Source organism: Eupeodes corollae, chromosome 1 (genome assembly GCF_945859685.1).
Source record: "Eupeodes corollae chromosome 1, idEupCoro1.1, whole genome shotgun sequence".
NCBI classification, from domain to species: Eukaryota; Metazoa; Arthropoda; class Insecta; order Diptera; family Syrphidae; genus Eupeodes; species Eupeodes corollae.
Genome location: NC_079147.1, coordinates 109,742,511 through 109,760,271, shown reverse-complemented (window position 1 = coordinate 109,760,271; position 17,761 = coordinate 109,742,511). Strand labels below are relative to the sequence as shown.

At 30.4% G+C, this 17,761-nt stretch overlaps 3 protein-coding genes across 4 annotated transcripts in view; all 3 read right to left on the bottom strand.

Annotated features, from left to right (window-relative positions):
- Positions 1 to 1,837: 1,837 nt before the first annotated feature.
- On the bottom strand, positions 1,838 to 10,812 carry LOC129943325 (eclosion hormone). Of its 2 annotated transcripts, none has more exons than XM_056052670.1 (3): positions 10,750 to 10,812; positions 2,470 to 2,585; positions 1,838 to 2,367 (listed from the first exon to the last, which is right to left on the bottom strand). In XM_056052670.1, the coding sequence occupies exons 2-3, from the start codon at positions 2,576 to 2,578 to the stop codon at positions 2,183 to 2,185; spliced, it is 294 nt and encodes a 97-aa protein (XP_055908645.1). In that variant the 5' UTR covers positions 2,579 to 2,585; positions 10,750 to 10,812; the 3' UTR covers positions 1,838 to 2,182. The 2 variants fall into 2 exon arrangements, with proteins under 2 accessions (XP_055908645.1, XP_055908644.1); XM_056052669.1 differs by lacking the exon at positions 10,750 to 10,812 and adding an exon at positions 4,199 to 4,459.
- Positions 6,966 to 17,761, bottom strand: part of LOC129943324 (U-Kazal-Dg21.2-like) — a 219,569-nt gene continuing 208,773 nt past the window's right edge. Inside the window, exon 4 of the mRNA XM_056052668.1 lies at positions 6,966 to 6,985. The gene's annotated coding sequence lies outside the window, so the exon portion shown is untranslated. The remainder of the gene's footprint in view (positions 6,986 to 17,761) is intronic.
- The window catches only part of LOC129943321 (peroxidase), a 102,917-nt gene continuing 98,423 nt past the window's right edge, over positions 13,268 to 17,761 (bottom strand). Inside the window, exon 10 of the mRNA XM_056052664.1 lies at positions 13,268 to 14,010. Coding sequence (XP_055908639.1) covers positions 13,966 to 14,010 — 45 coding nt within the window. The 3' untranslated portion in view covers positions 13,268 to 13,965. The remainder of the gene's footprint in view (positions 14,011 to 17,761) is intronic.

The following is a 17,761-nucleotide window of genomic DNA, read 5'->3' as shown; positions in this document are numbered from 1 at the left end:
TTTGTTTATTTTCACGAACTGTCAATTTTTAGACATGTTTGGATGGTTGTTTTTTCTTTAATGAAATGTAATTAGCAATTTACTTTTAAGCGAAACGAGAAGAAAGGTTAAAATTTTGAAGTTAATTAGTAAATTGCTAAATATTTGGAATACTGCCAACTAGTAAATTGTTAAACTCTTAACAATATGTTTTTTAAAATTTTGCACCATTTATTTTGATAATATTTTGATTCTAAGGAGATTTTTTTGGTAATCATGTTATATAAAGGCGTTGGTCAGATGCAGGAGGATATTTAATATAAAAGTCACATTTGTTACATTAAAAACAACAAATTACAAAAGATTTTCAGGAAAGCAAAAATAGAGGTGATGTTTCCTAATTACATTTTTGTCAGCATTTTAAAGCCTCTATGATATTCAAGCAACACAATTATTACTCGATTACAAAACTGAAGATCACTCTTTATAAAGATAAATAAAGCCAAAAAGGCCTTATAGTCATTTATGGCTCTAAGTCCCAGTTATTGCTATGATTGGTTTTCACTATTAAACATTTTTTTTCGAGATTTAAAAGCGATTGGGAAAGTTAACTTTAACATTTTTGGTATACTTTACATGTTTCTCTTAGTTAATTTTTAGTTTTTCAAAGATTGAATAGTTTTTAATGACCAGCTGATTATTGCTTTCACGTTTCGGAACAAAATCCTTCCACTAAAAGCGTTCCATTTTTTGTTTGTATCCAAACTGTCAGTTTTATTTCAATGATTGTTAGAGTTGATTATTAAAAGTAAAGCTGATAAATGCGTGATTCCAATTCGGAAATGGAAGTTCAATGACAGACATTTTCAATGGAAGCTATAAGCAAACTGTCAGGAAAATTCCAATGATTGGTTTCATAGGTGAAAACCAATGATAGCTATAACTGGCCAACAAAGTTACTTTTTCGCAAAAGCAAATTTAGGTTGGCTTAATCCCATATATTTGAGTTTATTATAAACCAGTTTTACTAATTTCTAGGCAATCAAATCAAAATAGCGTTTATTAAGCAATAAATATGTACTTAAATTGTTAAAAAAAATTAAAGTTTTAAATTAACCGAAGTCTGAAGTTTGTACTAGAAATGTCAAATTGACATTTGATTAATTGGCTAAAGACAATTGTGAAGCTGAAGCTTGTGTAACTTTCAAAGTTGAAGAGTAGGAGAACGATTCACAGCTCTACAATGCGAAGTGAAGCCAAAGCTGGAGCTTAAGTTGGATGAATTTTTACTTTTAGCTTCATAATATGGTTTATATGAATAGGTGAGGGATCAAGTTGAAAACTTTTGACTTGATGCTGTGCAGATTTAATTGAAAGTAATTAATTTATTCAACAAATACAGCACGACGACAAACACTTGAACACGAAATTGACACCTTCAAACTTCAATTCTTTTCGCTTTTCTTTGCTTCAAAATTCGCTTTTTAATGACACCTTCTGCTTTAAGCGTTTTTTTTAGCTTCAAGCTTTACGCGTTGTATTCAGGCTGTAATTCAGCAGCCTCATCTCATCGCATTCTATTTGTTTATGTATATGTTCTTTTGGCAATTTTTGTATGAAACATGTGTGTGTCAAAATTGACATTTGATTATCCTTGGTTTACACGTATGAGTTTTTAATGGTAAAACGTAACGTTAAGGACAGTTTATAATCTTTTGGTTGTTTTGAATCCTGTCAATTTTGGATTTTCAGATACATTGTTTTTGATTTTTGTTGGACCTTTGGAGTTGCGTTCAAACCATAAACGACTTATTTGCCAGTAAAATTAAAACAAAACTCAGTTTTATGCAATTTATTTACTTTATTTTGTTTACATTTTTTAATAATACGTTTTGCTTTAAACTTATAAATGTAAATAGGAACTATGCAGTCTCTTAAAGTTAATACTGTCTCTATATATAAGGTGACATTTAATTTTTAGAAATAAATTATAATAAATACATCAATTAATGGTTTTGTTCTTATTTTAAGAAAACGAGTGCAACACAAAATAAGCATATGACTATAAGATACAAACTACATACATTAAAGCCATTGCTAAGCCTATATAAATATATAAATAATCTCGTTGAAGTCGATCCAGAGTGTTTTATAGTACAGTAAATGTTTTTTGTCATTTATGGTCATTTACATATTAAAATTATTACTCGAAGGTGTTGAGGAATGGCGCAATGGATCCAATATCTTCACAATCTGGAATGGCTTTTCCTTTGAACTTCAAGCATGATTCAGCACATGTTTGCCCTTGGAAATAGTCACCAAACATCTTCTTGCACTGAGCACAATTATTAAGACAAACTTGAATATAATCCAATCCACTCATGGTGTCTGTTTTTGTTTTTTTTTGTTGAAAGTGAATGTTTTTTTTTTTTGAAAGAAAAGAATCAATTAAAAAAAGTTAATAATTTTTGTTTTGTTATGCAAAAATACCAAATCTTTTTCCATAGCCGATGGCAGGGATGCCATTTGTTGGTGTTGTAAAGCACATGGCGATGACGACAATGATGGCAGCAATGGTAACAGTCTTTGATGAAAACATGTTTAATCTGTGATTTAATAATAATTAATTAAAATATACACAATGTTTTTGATGTTTTGTTATTTTAGAAAAAAAAACGCATTAATAGATTTTTTGAATGATGAAATTAATACTAGAAATATCACAACCAGTCAGTTAAGTGACTAAACCTTATGTGTCAAATCGTAAAACATTCTTAAAGATGTCAAGGAACAATGTGATTCATTTTAACAATAAGTTTTTGAATAAAACAAATATGTAAAATTTTATAAAAGTAAAACTGCTAGAAGAAAAAAAGAAATCTACAAGGTACTTAACAAATGTCTAACTGAATAGAAACAAAAGTTTTAAAGTAATAAAATGTTACAACGAATAAAGAAATTTAACAACCCTGGTCACAATTTAGTAAAATTTAATAAATCTGAGTACAGGAACATGAACTCACTTTAGAAGTTGTAAAATCATTTCTTGCACTCACGCATCAAAATTTAAAATATACAAATTATTAAATCTGTCAAAAAAAGTGAGATGACTTTTAGTTAAGTGAAATAAATAAGGTGGGGCAACAGTCTGTAGAGAAGTAATGGCTGAAACACAAACACGCATCAGTTTCGGCTTTGCCTGACGTTTACGAGTTCAGCCATAGAAATTCAATGCATGTTATCACAATAGAGCTTCGACCTCACGTTTCGTTTGACAATCGTAAGGAAAAGAACGTAATGTGACTCCAAACGGAAGGTCTAGATCAATTATCTGAACATTTGCTTTGTCTGACAGCTCAACAGCTGTAAAAAATGTTAACAAACAAAATATTTGTTCTCTGGAGGGATGAAATAATAGAGATGTCATTCAAAGCAAACTCGAAGCAGGACCACCGTAACGCAGACGAAGCCAAAGCTGAAGCGTGTTTGTGATTCAGCCACAAGGCTGAATCTGAATTGTCATTCAGAGCTGACTAAAATTTGTAGAACAATTGTCACATGACAGTCAATTTTGACAGCTTCTGGATCATTTAAATTTAATTTAAAATCAAATTTTTAATTTCGATGGTGCTTCAAAATCTTTCTACAACAACACAAAATGAATGTTCTTTTGATTTGAATTTGAAAATCGGTAAGATGCACTAACACCACACAACTAAATGTCAATCATCAAATGAAACTATCTTTGAGTTGGAGAAAACCGGCATTGTAAATTTTAAATACATTGGCGCAGAATTTTAAACGATTTAATAAATTGTTAAAGCCAAAGGTGATTTAGCTAATTTCAAACGATTTTAACATCTTAGCAATTTTAGCATTCTTGTGAAATTTGGAAATTCCAATTAATAGGTCCGTTTAGGCGTATTTACACCCTTTTTATTTTTACGAACTGTCACTTTCTAGACATGTTTAGATGTTTATTTTGTAATAAAATGCAATTACAAAGTTACTAATTATCAAAGATTTTAAAATTTTGGAGTCCCTTAGTAAATTGCTTAATTTATAGCAAATTGCTAACTAGTAAATTATTAAGCCCTTACCAAAAGGTTGTTTAAAACTTCGAGGAATTAATTTGAATGTAAACGAAACGGTCTAATTTCACTAAAACTTTAAATTAAACAAACAATACACTATAAATCAAAAGTTTTAGGGAATATACCTTTTTATGACAATTTCTCAAGGATTATAAGTTTACTCAAAGGACACTATAACACTAGTTGACACAATATTTAAGTCAATCGAAAATTTTTGCAAACACTATTGATTTAAAATCAAATACAAAATAAACACCGCTAATAAACTCTCGTAGATTCAACCACTTAGATCACACAAATTGTTAATAATACATCAAACATAAAATCCAGCATGAATTTTATACAAAATAATCTTCGCAGGGTAGTTTCCATATCTATCTAGATAGATGGATATTCCATATGATGGGAATGGCCAAGCGGCCGGCGGCGTGTGACTCCATCGGAATCTTTCCAACAAAAAAAAAATACGTTCAAGTTGTCGCGTCCATCATCGATGTCACAAACTTGTTTCCAATTATTCCAACGCTAACATAAGTAAACATTAACGAAACTAGCAATTTATTGTTTAATATTTTTAACTGGTATATTAATAATGTCAATAAACAAAAACGAAAAAATAAAACAGTTCTTAAAGAATTATTAAAGTGTCGTGTTTAGTGGTTTATCATATCATCGAAATAGTTAACAACCAAAACAAAGAATCCAGTTTGTTAACAAAATTCTTTTGTACCGCACAAGTCTCGAGTATTTGGTCTCAAATTGTAGCCCAAGCCGACCGACGCATGGCGCGGCGTGATAAAGCAGCAAGACGCCGCGATACTATAGTGTCTCAGTATCTTTAATAAGCAGCAAGACGGAACCAGGACTTAATTAGTACTAGATCGAAGCAGAATTGTATCTTTTTTGCCATCGAACCAATTCAAAATAAATAAATTGGTAATTACAAGTCCGAGTACAATGGTTTGCAAAATATTCTGCAAAGTAAAGGGGCCAAGACTCATGTTCTTACGAGTACTCAAGAGTGAAGCCGAAAAAAAAGAAAAAAATAAACATGGGCGTGAAGTTGTTATTATTCTGGCTTATTTAGGTTTTGTTTTAGTGGATTGCGGAAGTACATATCGTTTTTATCTTTCTTAAGCTTAATGTTGAACCTACTTATTAAATCATATAGAATATAGGTAGTACGAGTATTATATTAAGCAACGGCGATTTTTGTCTTCCTTCTTGACGAGTCGTTGTGATGTCAACGTGCCTCAGGTTGGTGTCTACGTTTGTAGAAGTCACGGAATCCCCTGACTTTGAATGGTTTGGTTGTGGGGTTTTTCCATAAGTTGTTGGGCTCTGATGGCTCTGGGGAACTTTAGCACTGTTCAACTTTACTTTTCCATGTTTAGGTAGTTGGCATGGCTTTAACTGCTTTTTACCAATTGGCTTATTTGAATGACATGGCCATTTAGAATAAAGGACATCGCCCTGTAGACTCTATTATAGTGGAGAGTTTTAGTTAGCTGTTCGCTTAGAAGACGAAAAACTGAGTGAGTAAGAAAGGTTGCAAGACAGAGCTTTTGTTTGCTGTTGTTGGGTTTACGTTTCCATTGGTTTTTTCATGAAAATTAGCACCTTGAATTTTTACGCCCCAACTTTGGAGGCGTCTTGAAAATTGATTCGAGTGAAGCTTGAGTTAAATTTAGAAATATTGGGAACATCCATACGTCAATACGTTCCGGAATCTTTTTTCTTCGTCAATATCTCAAGAACCCGTAGAAATATCGACTTCAAATAAATGTTGTTATGCAGATAATGATGCAAAAAGGACTCTCAATAAAATTTATAAAACTAATTTTATCTTATACAAAATATAGTTTTCAGCATTCAGTTCAGTTCAGCTTCAGTTTTGTTAAAAATAAAAACATATACGAAACATTACTGAAATTTGCATGACAGTTGTCTAATGACATTAGTTTTGACAGTTTCTGGATTATTTAAATTTTATTTTTTTTTTCAATTTATATTTAAAAAATCCTTCTGAAGAACATAAAATGAAAGTTTTTTAGATTTGAATTTAAGAATCGGTCAGATGCACTAAAGCAGTATTCACATGAGCTCGACCAACGAACGACGAATGAATTACAAAATGTGAGTTTATATACGTTTAAAGACATAAGTTGACACAAATTCTTGACAAAACGATAGCAATTTATGTAGTTTCTATTTGATTTATGATGCATACTTTTACTTTTCAATATCATATATTAATAAATTTAAGAAAACAAATTTTTATGTCGAGAAGAAAATTGTAGTTGGTACCAACTGTCAAACTTTATTCGTGATCTACATTATCCACACTAGCAACTAATGAAATATTCTTGTTTTGGTTCATTCGCGACGAATAAAAAACTCTCATGTGAAAGAAATGTCAAAATCGACGAATATTAGTTCATTCGTTGGTCGTGCTCATGTGAATAGTGCTTAACACCCCACAATTAAATGTCAATCATGAAATAGAGCTATTTTTCAGTTGGAAAAGGATAACCGGTATTTTAAATACTAATGCAATGATTTAGTAAAATGTTAAAGCCATTTTTAGCAATTTACTCAGCTTAAGAGATTTAAATTAAATTAAATTGGGTGGCGTAACAGTCCATTGGGAACCAGGGCCTAGTGCCTTACAACTCTCAACTATTCCTGTGTGCGAGTACTGTTGTCAGGAATGGAAGGAACCTACAATTTTAGGCCGAATCTGAACGGCTAATCTGAGAAAGTACTTTTCCATGACAAAATTTACTATTGAAGGGTTTGGCAATTCCTCGCAAGAGGCACAGGCAGGGTTTGAACCCAAGACTCCTTGCATGACAGTCCAACGCACTAACCATCATGCCACGGGTACTTAAAGAGATGCTTTGCCTATTAATAAATGATGTAACATATTTCTATCTCTTAACAATTTGCTAAAGTTAAAATCACGGTAACTTTTAGCAATTTTATTAAATCCATATGACATTTCCACACCTATGGCTGAATCACAAACACGCTTCAGCTTCGTCTGCGTTACAGTAGGCCTGCTTCGAGGTTACTTTGAATGACACTTGAATTATTTCATCCCTCCAAAGAGCAAATATTTTGTTTGTTGACATTTTTTTACAGCCGTTGAGCTGTCAGACAAAGCAAATGTTCAGAACTAGAGCTTCCGTTTGGAGTCACATTACGTTACATTACGTTCTTTTTCTTACGATTGTCAAACGAAACGTGAGGTCGAAGCTATATTGTGATAGCATGCATTGAATTCTTATGGCTGAACTCGTAAGGTGAAGCCGGAGCTGAAGTATGTTTGTGATTCAGCCATTATTCTTATAAGAGCAGTGGAATGGAATGGTCCAGTCAACAGTTAGGAATTATACATAATAGGTTCGTTTAAGAGTATTTGCTTAGTTGATTTTAGCGAACTGTCACTTTTTAGACACGTTTGGATGCTCTTGAACTCCCTTAGTAAATTGCTTATACAAAAATATTACTAAAAGCTGGTAAAAATTTATTTTCGAACCAAATATCATTTCAAAAATTAAAAATATTGGGTTCAAGATAATTCAGTACAATTTCGAGAAAATCCGACAATCATTTTTTTTCATAAAAAATTGGTATTCGATTCTCAATATTTCGTGTATAAATGAAGGTATTGACTTCAAAATGGTTTTATTCTGTTGTAAATTTTGTTGTTAACTTAAGATATCTCAGAAAGACCCGAACTGTATTTGTTAACATAAGAAATACAAATTTTTAACAAACGCTAAAAATCACATTAACGAAAATAGATTTTGAAATCAAAGTCTTTCTTCCTATGCAAAAGATTGTTGTTAATTTTTAGTTAACGTTTTAGAAAAATTCATTCGACAACTTTTAAAAAAAACACAAAAACGTACAAAAACAACAGACAACTGATAAGAAATGGGTTTCTACTTAAGTATTAGGAGAACAAAGAAAGATACTGACTTCAAATTATTTAAGAGTATCTCACACAAAATACTTGGGCAAGATTTTAAGGAACCTATTTTTAAGGGTTTTAAGGGTTTTACTAGTTAGCAATTTGTTTAATATTAAGCCTTATCGAAAATTTGTAACCTTTGCTGACTACCTAATTGTTAGTTGCCTTTTATTAAAGAAAACTAGCATCCAAACATGTTTAAAAAGTGACAGTTCGTGGAAATAAACAAAGCACATATACTTAAACGTACCTATCAATTGGAATTCCCAGCTGTTAACAGAACCTTTTCATCCTCTGCTCTTATAAGAATGGGAAGGTTCAGACGAAAGTAAGGCGCCACTTATATCTATCATTGGTTTTCACCATTTTTGGCAGGTCGTTTATAGTAACATTAAAAATGTCTGTCATTGAAAATAATTAATACAAATTTTTACTGACAGAAATCTGACATTGGAATTGTGTGAACTTAAAACACAATTCAGTGGAACGATTCGTTTCACTTTTGAGCAAAATTAAAATTAATGAATAGAAAAATACATTTTTTAAGAAAAATAAATGTGCAATTAAACTTTTCATTTCTCGGTATATAATTTTCATTTCTAATAATCATAGGGAAACTCTGTCAAATATCGATTCAATTTTTTTTCCTGATCGATAATCAATAATAGCTACAACTGGAGCCTAAAGCAAGCTTCTAGTATCTGACTGGCCAGCTGCCATAATATTGCCTTCTAATTTAAGCAGCTTTATTGGAAAGTAGACTGAAAAGTTAGTCAATAAAAATCTCCCTTACTATCAAGTCAATTCCACTAATGTCAAATTAACAGTCGAACATGTTTTTTTCATTCAACAGATTGCTTTACGTTATTATTCTCTGTAGACTAGAATTTTGTTAATAGCTTTTGGACAATCAACTGAAAGAAGTGGTTGGTGAATTAAAGTTTCCAATTTGGTGTTTATGACACTTTACCAACTTACTAGTTGCCTTGTTTAAAATGTACGTTCAAAGAAAACAGTTGACAGTTAAAAACGCAGTCCCTTGTGTTGCGTGAACCTCATATGGATTTAACAAATTGCTAAAAGTTTAAGTAGTAGCGATTTTAATTTTAGCTAATGGTTAAGAAATAGCAAGATGTTAAAATCGTTTTAAATTAGGTAAACCATCTTTTAAGCTTAGTAAATTGCTGAAAATAGCTTTAACAATTTACTTAATTGTTTTAAATTCTTCGCCATTGTTGTGAGTATTTTGTTAAAGTTTAAAGAATGATACATTGACAGAAGGATGGAAAGTTATCAGTGTGGGTCAAATCACAAACTACCTCGCATTTAAGATATTTTTGTAAAAAATTACATTACATTACATTACATTTCACACTACTCTGCACATAAATGTACAGAGTAGAGAACACAGCACCTTGAGCAACTAAGGCTATGTAAGGTGATAACAACACAAGACATTAATACAAGACAGAAGGACAGAAGAGAAAGAACAACAGAAAGAAAGAACACATGACAACAGCACACGGTAGGTTTCGAGACGGTCCCCCATCTTTCTACTAACCACGCTCACTGATGCTTGATCTCGGTGATCGATGGGAACCGAAGCTTTATCAGTGACTAGGCCGTTGCCCAATGTAAAAAAAAAAAAAAAAAAAAAAAAAAAAATTATTCAAATTCAATTCCATTGAAATAAAAAAATTTGAAATGGAACTGTCAACCGAAAGTTGAAGTTTATGTGATACGTCATCCCGGTGCATTCTACACCTTTCAAAATGCTTCGAGATGAATGAAGAAACGCGTCAGTATTTGAATTAAGAGCGGGAAAGAAGCACTTAGGCAATTAATATGTAAATGGAAATTTAAATCTTGAAATGAAATTTCAGTTGTGATTTGTGATTTGAGAATCATGATAATAAATTCACAAATTTAGCAAGTTGATATTACTGACTAAGTTTCTTTTTCTAACACTACGTTTTCCTAAAATACGCTTAATTCTTCTATGGTTTTAAATAAAAGCGCAAAAAAAGTAAGCAAATAAAACATCGTGGTAATAATAAAACTAAAACTATAAAATTCCTTTAGTCAAAAAACTTGTAGGACAATAAACTAAAATCAAGTATGCAATAAATGAAGAGTTATTGTTATCTATAACTTGCCAGAGCAGATATACATGTTTTCTTCTTAAAAAACAAATTAATGGATCTTTAATGAATTAATATTCTGAGTGAGATCAAAATAAATAAATAAAATAAATTAATGCTAATAAGTCACACTTATTCAGAGATAAAAAGTGTGTCATTAATTGATTTGTTGAGATTTTATATGGGATTTATTTTATGCGTAATTTGCAAAGAACCTGATTGGAAATTTTCACAAGTTTTATTTTTAATTAATTTTTTGTTGCTGTTGTGGATTAATGTGAAGATTAATACGGAAACCAGAAAAAAGCACCTTTTTACGTTTGTTTTTATAAATAAAAAATGTATCTATTAATAAATATTTATTGAATGTTATAGTTTGAACACATGTATCTGCATAAACACAATTTTAATTTAATGCCAGGACATCTAGCTTCTATTTTTATGAAATAATTAGCTTAACAATTTTATTGCTTAAATTTTTAGTCTTGAGTTTCAAAATTAATTGTAACAAATAAATAATGTCATTTTTACTTTGGTTTATGAAGCTTTTACTTACCTTTTAGATTCTTTTTGAACTGAGAACTTTGAAACTACACAAATAAGAGTTGTAAGATAAACTGATACCGTTTGATCGAATTCAATCCTTTTTATATGAAATTTATTCTTCTTGGCTATAGTGAAATCCCTAGAAAGAGTATTTCTCCTTATTCAATAAGGAAGGAAGTTGAAGATAAATATAAGTCTCATCATCCACAAATTGAACTGTCTAATTGTTTAAGTGCAGTGTCCTTTGGTATTCTTAATGTAGGATTTGAATCCTGTATCCTGTGGTTAGAGTAGGATTTAATTTAATAACGGTAGTGATGGGGGGAAATAAAAATTCACGATTAAGGAGCTTATAATTAAGTTTGGGAAAAAAAGAATCTAGCAGTAGGAAAAAGTGGTATATTTTTATTTGGCAAATGCAATACTTTGAAATAACACATAACTTTTGATAAGCAAGTCTAAAGATTTTTGTTAACAAATTGTTTTTGAAATTTTTGACTATTTGACGATTTTATCTTGTAAATGATTTAGTCTAGGTTAAGACTCAGGAGTGTATTTTGACTCAACTAAACTTTGAGCAAGTGTTAAAATCGAAAAAATAAATAAATATCCGATTGATCCAGCGTATGAACGAATTAAGTAAATAGAGTATCTTTTTAAATTCTTAAGGACATTCTTAACTTCCCATAGGAAGTTATTGTAATAGGTCCGATTTGTCGAATTGAAAAGTTTGACATTTCTCGATGTTTTAAATTCTCTAGAGTCAAAATAAAATATTTTAAGAAAGATGTCTGTGCGTGCGTGTGTACGTACGTTCGTACGTCCGAACTTCCTAACGTTCGCCACGTTTTTTTGGTCGTCCATAGCTCAAGAAGCAGAGGAGATATCGACTTCAAATAAATTTTGTTATACAGATAATAATACAGAAATATGTTGGAAGGGCCTTTTATTTATTTATTATTATCTGTCGACTTACATCTATCAGACTAACATTAACAATAAATATTATAATAATGATAAAATAAAGTATATAATGTAATAATATCTACAACTTAAATTAAAACTTAGTTTCCAAGATGCAAAGCACCAATATATATAACGTATAGAAAATTTTGTTTAAAAATTGATCTCACTTGACTAAAGTCGATTACATTGGAAATGGAGTTAAACGCAGTACAAGATTTGACTAAAGTATCATTACGGGCATAGTTTGTTCTATAATACTCAATATAAAACAAATCTCTAGATCTTATAGATCTTTCAGGTGCATAAATATTAAAAAGAGAAAGAATAGCAGGACATACAATATGGTTCATAAGAACATCTCTAGCAAACATTATTACAAAAATATTTTCTTCTAGATTGAAGATTCATTAGCCCGAGAGGATTACATCGGTCTTTATAAGAAGGAGCAAAATCCCAATCTCGCTTTCCGATAGCATAACGTGTAAATCTTTTCTGAATGTTTTCAATTCTATTAATATGACAAACTAAATTTGGATCCCATATAACAGAAACAGATATCAAAGCGTAAGGATTGGACAAATCTTGACAGTTTCTTCTTAGGAATCAGAACATGGCATTGGCTTTCGAGAATAAATGATCATAATGCGGTACAAAAGCTAAGTTTCTGATCAAAAATTACGCCTCAGTCCATTTTAAAATTGATTCTCACTAGATCTGAGTTTGAGATAGAATCCCACCCCTAAATGGCCAACACGTTAAAAAAGGGAGACGTTAACTCAAATAGTTAGATGAGGGAGTATTTCTTTTCCCAAAAAAAATCTTAATATTTTTTTCAATATTTTAATATTTAAAAGAATTTTAGTTGGTGCACAGGGTAAAGTTGATATTATATCAAATTAATTATTGTTGGAATAAGATTACTATCATTTTATACTTTTAAAAACAATGCTCTATTGAAATAGCCAGTTGCATTCCTCCCCTTAAACAATGCAACCGTAATACCCCTACTGCTAGGCATGCAGATCAGTTTACCCTAGAGCCCAATTTCGGACGTACTGTTAAGTACAGAGATTCTTTCTTTCGCCGCACTACACGAATGTGGAATGCTTTACCTGACTCAATATTTCCCACTCATTACAATGAAGAGATATTCAAAACCGTTTGCACTCATTATAAGGGTATTCATAACCCCTTTAGTGCGCGCACAATATAAAAAAAATGTTTGGTATTAATATTTTGTTAAATTTTTGGAAATATTTATCAGTGTGGACCCTGACTTTTTTTAATAAGTTGTTGGCTAGTTACTTTGATTATAATTGTTATTTTACATTCTCGTCTGAATAAAAGGAATACGGATTGTTTCTGATAACTTAAAATAATTTCTCATTCGAAAATTTAAAAATTGATTAAAGAAAAAATATATTATTTTTGTTTCAGCTTATTAATTATTTCTAGACTACATTTCAATAAAAATAAAAGGAATACGCTTTGTATTTATTTATGATAATTTATTGAGGAAAATTTAATATAAATCTTACAAAATGAATGAAATTTAATATTTACAAAAATAATATGACAAACAAAAACAATTACTCTAGACATTCAATAATAAAAACAGAAATCAACCAAACAAAATCAGTATAATTCTAATTTTGTTTATAAATATAATCTTAAATGGCTGCAAGTTACAAAATAATGCTGATATCTTTATGTTTAATTAATTCTTGATACATTTTCGAAAACTTAAGTCTCCATGAAAGAAATGAAATATTTTAATATTAATAAAAGGACAATAATTGTTTATAGTAAGTAAAAAGGAATATCAGCTTAGTAAAATTTAAGGTGACTTAGATTACGTATAAAATTGAATAGAATTGTGAGAGGAAAATTGAAATATGTATTAAAATAAAACAATTATCAAAAACTTTAGTAGATATGGAATAAATTCTTCTGCATCAAAACTAAACCATAATAAAATATTATAATAGAAAGAGAGCTTAGATAATAGAAAAGAATATTGAGCTACTTTTTGATTCTTGTGTTTAAATTAACTCTTAAATAAAATGTAAATGGAAGACTTCTTCCCATAAAATGTGGTCTTGCAGAGTTTTCTTTCAATTCTTGTCAATGTTCTTCTTTAAGTCTAAAATGGTTTTAATGACTTCATGATATGAGTTTATGTTTTTCGCTTTTATAATTTAGAGAGCAGGATATCACGTCTATTGATGGATTTACATTAATGTAGATTTTAGACGAGTCTCTATTTCTTCTTCAGCAATGTGTCAGGGATTTCATTCAGGAAGTTCTGGAAAAGATACAAGAAAACAAAATTAGATAAGCAAAAAGTTCAGAGTCAGTATAATATCACGACAGAAAGAAGATAGTAAAAGTTATACCTCCAACTTAAAAAAATGCTTTTATTTGACATAACATGTTGTTGTGGAAATTTTGATTCCAATTCTAATTTCAATTCAAATTATACATTTCGAAAAAAAATAAATTCAGATTATACGAATAATTATGGTTTAACAATCAAGGGTGGATCCAGACTTAACATAGAGACGAGTATTTGGGCAGTACTTAAAAATGTTCTTTAATACAGAAAGAAAAAATTTAAATAATGTAATGTGTATCTTAACCCCATTTACAAATTTCAAGGGCTAAAGTTACAACTTAAGTTATTTGATTATTTTAGAAAACTGTTTTCCAGCAACATATGGTCTAACTATTTAATTTAAACGTTACCCTACATATGAAAGCATTTCAAGATTCCAGTTTTCTAAATATGCCATATTTTAGAGCTAAATTACAATGAGGGTTCTTGGAGCATTTCACGAGGAAATGTTAAAAATAGTGTGTCCAAACATAATATATTCTGTTCTTGTTGCCTTTTCTATAAACGCTACAAAAATATAGATCGAAAAACCCAGAAAATGAGAAAGTTTTTCCGAAAAATGTGATCTTTTTTTGCAGGAAAATAAAATAAAATCTGTTATGAAGACTCAATTTTTGAGAGTCTATTATTACTATACTTAAAAATTTAAGATTTGAATCGGTTCTTGAATTTAAGGAAAAAGGTGCATTTAAGTACATAATTTATCTAAAACTTAAATAAAAACAAATAAGTGTGGAAGAAAAATAAAATGAAATTGAAGACGATTTTTAGGAATTTAAAGGCAACTATCAAATTGGCGATCTCTTATTAAAGGTTTCTTTTTTAAGAACCTCAATGTTTGCTCTTTTAAAAATAATTCAAAGCATGGCTAGAGTTTTTCCAAATTCTGAACCTTAGTTTTCTTTGACAGCAAACCGCTTTTTGGTCAATATCGTTATTTTTCTAACAAAATCGTTAGATGAAGTCTTTATGTACTTATGCAACTAAACTGCTTTTAAGCTCCTATGACCCCCCGCATCGTTAATTACTCAAAAGTTGAATTTAAGCTGTTCTATTGGAATAGGGTTGGATCTCCGATTCATATTTGGAGTTATCGGGAACTTACTTTCCCCATTTTCAAAAAATTGGTATCGGGAATTTTTCGAAATTGGAAAAAAAAAAACAAAATAATAATGAAAATATTAATAAAAATGTATCTTTTTAGGGTCCAATTAATTCAACAAATACTTACCAAGTTCACGTTTTAATTAGTTTTATGGAACAAAACGAGATATTGCTAATGGCTTCACAACAAATCGTTTTAAAGAAGATGTATCAAAATTTTGGAAAGAAGTAGAAAAAGAACTTAACAGTTTGGGCCCACCAACAAAATCTATTTCTGAATGTTAAAAAGTAGGTGATAAGTGGATAACCATGATTTTTGTTCTTAAATAAAATAATTAAAGGTATGGCTTGGTAAAAAAATGTTTGCGTGGAAGAAATTGTCTGAAATTGTCAAACAAGGAGTATACATTTAGTGCGTTGGAGGAAACGATAATACGAATTTGTGCCTTAGAAGAATCGGTGGAAGAATGCCCAAATGCTTTAACTTTTCGTCTCCCAGCTGAACATTAAAAACAGGGGTGAAATTGGCTAGGGTGATAATTGACTTTAATTTTTTTGATAGTCAAATTGACTATTATTTTCATTCCGTCTGTGTAAGATGATTCAACTCAATTCAATTCGATTGAACAATTATTTCGGATTCAAATTGTCAAAATTCGTTGTTGCCTTCAGGCTTGCCAGATTGGGCTATTTATCGGAAATTGGGCTATCTTTTTCCAAAATTGCCGACAGCAATTTCACTATGACAGCCCAATCATAATTGGGCTATAAATAGCCCAAATCATATCTTTGACGGTTTTATTTTCCGTACACATGAAAAACAAGGAAAACAGTACAGAATATTCAAAATTTGGAAGAACAATGGAATAAGCTCCCTTTATTCGATCTGAGTCCGTTTTTTCCCTCTAAATTTCCAACGAAATTGGAAGAATTTTGGACAGAGGTGGCTTTGAATGTAAAAAACTTTTCGGGTGAATTAGTTTTCGGGGATTTGGCGTATTTCGTAATACAATTGTTAACTTTACCTGTGAGCAACGCTGTAGTAGAAAAAACACTTTCTTTCATGAATTGTGTAAAAACAAAACCAATAAATCGATTGACTACAGCATCGCTCGATGCAATTATGCGCTTACGTATTGATGCTACAGTTAAAAAAAATTGTTGTAAAGATTTTTTACCCTCGAATGAAATGATAAGTAAATTTAATCAATCAATGTACCAGTGTGATAAAAATGCCCGTGACGATGACAGTGACGATGACTATAATTCTGATAAGATATCGCTTTTCTAGACTGATTTGCAGCAGTTACTCTAATATGTTAAATGTGATAATATGTTAACTCTTCTTTTTTTTATGGACTTATGTTTGTTTTTTCGTTGTTTTTTTTTATATAAAAATGTATTGTAATATTTTTTTTTAATAAAAATGAATTGTGATTGAAGTTATAAGAAATGTTCTGTTTTTTATTGGTATTGGGCTACTATTTGGGCTACTTTTTCGGCTCCGATTTTGGGCTACAAACATTTTTAAATTGGGCTATGAAACTAGTTCAAAACATGGCAACCCTGGTTGCCCTGGTGAAATTTTAAATTTATTCTTATAAAATATCTAAATAAAAGTAAAAAATTGGATGTGTTTGAATACAAATCTTACTTGTCTTGCTTTTTTCGAATGTCGTCAGTTTTGTCGGTCACATGAATGTGATTTTTTTTAGCGAAACATAGTAAACTAAGAAAATTTTCCAGTCGTTTGTACAAGTGTCTGGTAGCTAGAAAAAAAACATATTTGTCTGAAAATGACTATCCCTTTTTTTTGTGAAAGCTTTTTATTTGATCCACCTAATTTGATAGTCAAATTGAAAACCTTTTGACTGTCATTTGTCAACAATTACCTTAGCCGATTCCACCCCAGAACTTGAACTCCTTGTCCTACAAAAAAGCCACAAAACCCATAACTTGTAACGTCGCTTTGGAACGAGAAATTGAAATCCAAAAAAAACGCTGCAATAAGATTGAAGAGGCAGTTGAGGCTATGAAGCGACACCAAAATGGAATACAATTTCAAGAAAACATACAGGTCCAATGACTTATTAGTGAGGTCAGAAGAAGATGTTGGATGAAACCTCAAGGCACAACCTTGAAAAGGAAGTAATAAGAATGCAGGAAGTTAAAGCAAAGCTTGAGTTTCAAAAACGTTTACCCAACAAAAACTTTGTTTTATTTCATCAATTAATAGTAACAATGATATTCTTTGCATTTTTAATTAGGGATTAGGTCTAGGACGAAAACAAACAATTTTTTTTTACTAAGAACTGGCTGTCGAATCATTCCAAAACTATGTTCGAAGATACATTTTTTATTTTCATGTTTTCAAAATTTGTTCCCAAGGAAAAAAAATTCCGTGAGGAATTTCCGATAGTAGGAACTTGCTCCCGGGAAGGGAAAAGTTCGTGGGGAAAAATATTTCCAGTCCTCTATAAGAAGTGGTTATTTTTGCAACAAAGTTTTAAGCAGTAAAATACACATTATATTTTTATATAATACAAAATAAATAATA

What these genes read in the sequence shown, in the direction of transcription:
- LOC129943325 (XM_056052670.1), bottom strand. Translation starts at nt 2,578, where the DNA reads ATGTTTTCATCAAAGACTGTTACCATTGCTGCCATCATTGTCGTCATC. An exon ending in CGGCTATGGAAAAAGATTTG is followed by an intron (nt 2,368 to 2,469) that starts GTATTTTTGCAT and finishes AAACAAAAACAG; the next exon opens with ACACCATGAGTGGATTGGAT.